The 7,168-nt window shown below is 40.6% G+C and overlaps 1 protein-coding gene across 1 annotated transcript in view; it reads right to left on the minus strand.

The window, feature by feature from the left end:
- The window catches only part of CORIN (corin, serine peptidase), a 181,332-nt gene that overhangs the window by 17,712 nt on the left and 156,452 nt on the right, over positions 1–7,168 (minus strand). The window contains exon 16 of the mRNA XM_015560986.1: positions 967–1,083. Coding sequence (XP_015416472.1) covers positions 967–1,083 — 117 coding nt within the window. The remainder of the gene's footprint in view (positions 1–966; positions 1,084–7,168) is intronic.

The raw sequence follows: 7,168 nt of genomic DNA on the forward strand, positions 1-7,168 counted from the left end.
GGACCCCTCCCTCCCCACCGAGTGCACAAATTTTTGTGCACCGGGCTTCTAGTCTATATATATAAAAGCCTAAGTGGCCATTCAACCATTTGACTGGTAGCTATGATGCACACTGACCACCAGGGGTCAGACGTTCAATGCACAGGCATGGAAAAATGGAACAAACTGATGAATCTCAGAGGGAACGGGGGAGCAGAAAAGGTGGGAGGAGATTAACCTAAGATTTTATATGCATACTAGAGGCCCAGTGCATGGATTCTTGCACCCGTGGGGTCCCTCAGCCTGGCCTGTGAGGATTGGGCTGAAACTGGAAGTCTGACATCCCCCAAGGTGTCCCAGATTGCAAGAGGGCACAGGCCAGGCTGAGGGACTTCACCAGTGCACAGATCTGTGCACCGGGCTCCTAGTACTGTAATATGCATCAACTTTCTTGACTTATCTTTCTCCTACAAGCTAGACAAGGGAGGTGGCTCTGTTTAAGATGCCATTATTCTTAGGGGCAATTTTCCACAGGTGCACTTTCAAGGCTACTTGATTCTAATTCCATCCCATGTCCATTTTTTTCTCAGACCTTCTAAGCTTTATTAGTTTTCATTACTTCAATTCCTTTTGTTAACTAGTTACATGTAGCATTGGTAGGTAGTGCAAACATGGAATTCATTTCGAGTAGGAAGTGAAACATAAACTCCAACATTATATTGCAAGTTCCTTCTCCTTCACCACAATAGTTTCTGTAATCATCATTAAAGGAAAACATCATTAGCCAAGAGAGAGAGAGAAATCTATATCTAGAAAGAAAAAATAAAGCCAAGCGATGTTGAAGTTAAAGCCAGCAGCCATTTTGTGGAAACTCACTATTGATGTGACAAATGTGCATCATCTCAAGTGAGAAAGAGAGGAAGGGCCCGGGTGATAGACTCTCACTCTATAATGCACACGACTCAGCTGTTGGGAAGGGTGTCTTACCCTTTCACCAGCAGTTCGTGCAAAGTGCTCCCATTGAAGCTCTCCCAGTTGGAGTGTAACGTCAGCCACTGCTGGTCTTGCTCCTGTTCCTGTATGAATTCGGTCACAGACGGTTCTCTGAATGAAGGGTAAAGACCAGTTAAACAGTCCAACCACAGTGATCTTTGGCCAGACCAGTGATGGCGAACCTTTTGAGCTCGGCGTGTCAGCATTTTGAAAAACTCTAACTTAACTCTGGTGCCGTGTCATATATAGAAATTTTTTGATATTTGCAACCATAGTAAAACAAAGACTTATATTTTTGATATTTATTTTATATATTTAAATGCCATTTAACAAAGAAAAATCAACCAAAAAAATGAGTTCACGTGTCACCTCTGACGTGCGTGTCATAGGTTCACCATCACTGGGCCAGACAGTATCATTATTTGGCACTTACTCTCTTTCCCCAAAAAAAGCATTAAATTATAAATCAATATTTCAAGAGGGGGATTTGTATTTGAAATTTGGCGTGAAATGTGATCAGCAAGAGGGGAAGTTACTATAAGTTTACTAAAGCAAAAAAAAAAAAATTCCAAATTATTACAGCTGTTTTAGTCATTCCGTCTGCTGACATGTATTTGAACTTGGTGAGGTGTTAGAATTCTAACGTATATGATGTAAAAATTCCAATATCTAAAATACAAGAGCAACTTTAAACAGGGGTCAAAAGTAAAATAAAATTTATCTGGCTGGGTGCTTTTTTTTCTTCTCTTTTCTTGCCCAATGTTATCGGGCAATGTAGCAATACCTTTGAATAAAAATAAGTAATAACTACAGAGAATAAATGGCCATTCAGTGTCTATTTAGATGGTATAAGATTGTATGTAGAATTACTTTAACATACTGCAAAATCCTTATGCACTAAAAATTGGGAAGGACCCTGAAAAACAGAGACAAGAGTTAGACAACATTATTTTGTTCCTGACCCACATTCTCACTCAACTTCCACCAACATTGTCCTGTGATTGCCTCATTCAATCATTCAAATAAATATGGTTACAATGCACCCAAGATTTAAAACCTTAGGTTTCAAAGTATTTAGGTTTTAGTGTAAAATATCCTATTCTTCATTAATCAGTTGGTTTATTTAGGCCATCCATATTTGAAGAAAACCTTTGGGGATTTTATCACCTGATACAAAAAAAGGTAGAAGAGGTAGAGGAGTTAGTTTTAGACAGAAGGAAGGGGGTGCTTCCTTTGAGTCTGGGAGGCAGTGGGAGAAAAGGAAGCAGGCCCTTTGTTGGCCTTGGAGAAGGAGAGAGAATTCATCAGGAGAACTGAAATCAGACAGCCTCCACTTATCAAGTAGCAGGGGTGTGTGATGAGGAGGAAAGTGATATGTTTATGGAATTGTTCCCTGGTGGGATTTTTTGGAGAAACACGTCAGAGATAACTTAGAAGAATAACAAGCAGCGTCAAGGGTTCAGAGGAACCTGGAAAACTTGAAGCTGTGGTAGCATCAAGTCTGCATGTGTAGTGACTTTCATTTTTGATAATGGAATGCTGTGTGGGGTTTTTTGCAAAAACAAAAAGGGGGGGCAAGGCATAGGAAAAGAAAAAAAGTTAGATTCAGTGGCAGTGAAAGAAAAATGATAATTTCATCCGATTATTAATTATTTTAAAATTGCTATAAATAGGGGTGGGAGGATGGGCAGAAAGTGATTAACCAAAGAATTTGCATGCATATATGCATAACCCATGGACACAGGCAATAATGCAGTGAAGGCTGGGGAGGGGGCAGGAGCATGGTGCAGGGGATCAGTGGGGAGAGAGGGGAGACATCTGTAATGCTTTAAAAATAAAAATTTTTAAAAAGAAAAAGAATAAAAACTTTTAAAAAGGGAAAAACCCTTTAAAGAGAACATTTGATGATTGAATAAAAGCCAAAGATTAAAAATAAAAGTCCTTAATAATGAATGGATTCTAATCATTTGATTTGAAAACAAAGGGCATAAACCCAGACCACACTTTAAAAAAGAGTTGCACAAGGTTTAAATTTATTTAGAAACTTGGGAGAACCGTTAGATGATTGAAGACTTCACAAAACCTACTGCACAATGAGGATTTTTCTTTTCCTTGACCAAACTGGGAGTCTGGCTTCCCGCCAATCCCAGAATGCCGATGGGATGGTTAAGTATGAAAGTCAGCGGCCACACAGAACACTCCTGGTGTTTCTCCTGATCCCGGCATCGTGAGAACTCCTTTCTGCAATGGAACAACCATGGCCGCCTACATCCGGGCATTTTGCTGGCAAAAAGCCGAAGGAAGATCAGCTCAGCCTTGTTTGATCAAGTCACTGTGTGGGCAGGTATTCACAGGCCGCCAGGGACTTAACAAGGACAGTTCAGCAGAGGATTTACACTGGACCTGGAGAGAAAACTCTCCACAAAGGGCCCTTCAGTCTTTCAACTCAGAAGGTCCCTCCAGTTAAGCAAGGGCTCCCTCCCCTGAGCACTGCATATAGGATAATTGTACATTTCACTCAGCCTCCAGCAAGAAAGGCAATTTAGCCTGAATCTCTTAGTTACATCAAGTGGAAAATCGAAGACATTCATCATTAAGAAGAGGGGAGAATCATTATAAAAATTAGTTTTCCATGAAATCCTAAACACTAGCCTGCTTCTCGTGGACAAAAATAAATCTTTCAGCTCTAAAAACGTCATCCTATTGCCCCTAAAAAAATATATCCATGAGTCCAGATGGTTCATTTCTTCCATCACACAGAATCTGAGCATCTGTATGATTTTAATTTTTCTTGGGTTTTTAAAAATAATTTAAAAATCATAAAAGTAATACTTATGCATGGAAAAAATACACAATGAAAATACGTACATCTTCTCATCCCAGATGTATAGAAACAACCACTGGAAATAGTGTTTGCGTATCCTTGCCAAGCCTTTTCTATAATTCCTGTATTTATACTCCTGTATTTCTAGTCGATACACGTTGTTCTGTGAGCTGTTGATGACGCTCTCATTTAATGATTCACCTTGGAAGTCTTTCCATATAATAACATTTGTTAACTATTTTCTCTATGCCACATATTAGAAAACTAACTCATTTATCTTATTTAATCCTCTTAACAACTTTGTGAAGTTTGCTGCATTATTAGTCCCCATTCTGGAGATGGAAAAATTGAGGCAAAGAGAGAATAAGTAACTTGCCTCAAGGCCACAGAGCAAATAAATGGTGGAGCTGGTATTTGAATGCCTGAGGTCTGATGTCAGGTTACCATTCACTCCTAACACTTTGAGCACTATCTGGCCCAACTTCATTAACAGCACAAGCCATGTTTTTTCTTTTAGTCACTGCAGAGTGTTCCCTCATATGGCTGTGCATACATGACTTAGCCAATCCATGTACATGTAGGTTGTCTCCAATTTATGGCTATTCTAGCAAAAAAGCAGCAGTAAACACCCTTAACCATTCAACTTTGCCTATATGCACTAGTGATTTTAGAATAAATTTCTAAAACTAAAGTTATTGAATCAAAATTTAAATTTTCAATTAACAATATGAATTTTCTCTTCAAAGAGTAATGCTAATTTACATACTCATCAAGAATACGTGTGTCTGTACTTTTTATTTTTACTACATGTATAAAATATAAATCATGCTATTAAAAGGTATCTGGAACCCTAGCTGGTTTGGTTCAGTGGATAGAATGTCTGTCTAGGGACTGAAGGATCCCGGGTTCAATTCTGGTCAAGGGCACATGCTCAGGTTGTGGGATCAATCCCCATTAGGGGGCCTGAAGGAGGCAGCCAATCAATAAATACTGCTCAAATTTTGTTTGGCATTTCATAATACATTTGCCAACATCTTTTTTCTATATTATATCCAGAGACAAATTAAAGAAATCCTGTTGGGTAGAAAGCAAAAAAATATTTTGCCGGTGATTAAGCGTAAAAGTCACTATATCCTAAGAGCAGGGAATGCTGGGCAGGGAATGCTGTCAGACCCAAGTGCTTCTACAGTCGCCATGAACTCCTATACAGAGAAGGAAATTTAAGCCAGGAGCTAATGATTGAGGGGTGGGGAACATCCGGTCCTCGAGCTGTATAAGGCTCAAGAAATCCTTTGGTCTGACCCTGCCAAAGCATTAAGAGTGAATTAATTAAACGTTTGACCAAATATAGCAGGCAAATTTTTAAGCTGCTAATTTTGTATGGCCCGTGAATAATGTTATAAATATCCAAATGGCTCCTGGCATTTGGCCCCTGAATTCCCTCATTTGACAGCCTGAGAAAACTGGGACACACATCGAGACCCATCCCAAACATTTGTGGGGCCTACAGCAAGAGTGTAAGTGGAGGCCCACATACCCTATGCCTTCATAGGGTTAGAAGTCAGGTTAGATGTTAGAAGTCAAGTTAACAAGCTATTAAAGAAAATTCTATCTTTCCTCTTGACAATCAGATTTCTTTAGGTTTAAATATAAAAGTATTGGTCTCCCTGGAACAGTCGTTTTCAAATCTTGGCATTCATTCATCAGAATTACCTGGAGAACCTGTTAAAATGGAGATGTTGCCCCTTCCCCAGATTTCCTGATTCAGCAAGTCTGAGATGGGCCCAGAGGTTGCCTTTCTAATAGGACTCTAGGTGCTGTGGCTGGTGGTGGTCAGGACCATAATTTGAAAACATTGCTGAACAAGAACCAGACTCTCGATGGGCATAACTCCTTGGCTGACAGACTTCTTGCCTCCTGGGGTGAAGCTTGGCTGGAGGCGGGAAGCCAGGGTGGTCCCTCTAAATTGGGATTTTGTGCCCTTGGCACTGAGACATTTTATACCAGACTAGAGGCCCAATACATAAAATTCATGCAAGGGCCTTGGCCCTGGCCCTCATCCGCTGCCCCCATGGCCGGGGGCCTCTGCTGCCTCTGCTGAGGTTCCCACCTGCTGCAGCTTTGTCCAGAAGGATGTCTGATCTAATTAGCATACTATGCTTTTATTATTATAGATAATTATTTGCTATGTGGGGCTGTCCTGTGCACTGTAGGATGTTTAGCATTATCCCTGGCTTCTGCCCACTAGATGCCAGGAGGATCCCATCACTCCTGGATTGACAATCAAAAGTATCTACAGACTTCTCCAAACGTTCTCTTAGGGCAGGGCCGCCCCTGGTTGAGAACCACTCCCCAAATCGTGGGGTCCAGGGAAAGGCCTCTCTGTTCTGGGTCTGCAGGTGGTACTGCGCAGAGAAGCAAAAATGTTTTCACTCAAATTTGCTTCTTGAATTATGTGCTTATAAGACACTTATTAAAAATGTATAATCCCATGCATGCACTAAAATGTGTAAATAGAACTTATCCAGAATTCTGAAACATCCTGACACTACAAAAGCAATTATATATTTCAAGGCTTAGGTGATTAGAGTAGATCTGATTCGACCTCTAGACATTTGGCCTATAGTTGTTCCACTCCCATCAAGTCGCTTTGTATTAGCAATAAGGCATCATATGCTTGTGTCATAATTATGTTGGGAGTGCTTACTTGAAAACAGAAAGTCAGCACACATCCCGAAAAACAAGCCTTCTTTACTTTTGTCAGCGAGAGAGAAATTACAAACGTGTGAAAAAATAATTTCTGATACTGAGAAGTGTTTTGAAGGAGACAAAAGAAGCAAATAGAGAGTGACTTGGCATGGGTGAAAGCTGCTTCAACAAGGTAGCTGATACATGAGCTGAGATAAGAATGCTTAGATAGAGGTAATTGTGAAGGTCTAGAGGTTAGCATTACAAGCAAAAGAACAGTAAAGGAAAGCCCCTGAGATGGGAAGGAGTTTGCAGTGTTGGAACATCAGTAATATTAACAAAAAGTTGCTGCCACCAAGTCAATCAACCAGAGTCCCCCAAGCTGAGGTGCAATGAAGAAAGAGACTTTATTCAAGTGCAAGGACTTTATTCAAGTGAGGACTCAAGCAAAGCAGCTGAAGTGTAGCGGCCCAAGCATTACAGCCCCAGGGTTGCAACTCAATTGCCACAGCTCCAGTGAAACAGCTCCATGTCAGAGCTCAAGCCAGGAGGAAAAGCAGCAGAAAGTGAGCCCCCCCAAGAAAAGGAGAGATTGGCTTATATAGAGAGAAGTTCCTGCCCCTGGCCCCTGATTGGTCCATTTTCATGCAAATGAGGACTCCAATTAACAATTTGATTGGTTCA

The sequence above is a fragment of the Myotis davidii genome, unplaced genomic scaffold (genome assembly GCF_000327345.1).
Source record: "Myotis davidii unplaced genomic scaffold, ASM32734v1 scaffold455, whole genome shotgun sequence".
Lineage (NCBI taxonomy): Eukaryota > Metazoa > Chordata > Mammalia > Chiroptera > Vespertilionidae > Myotis > Myotis davidii.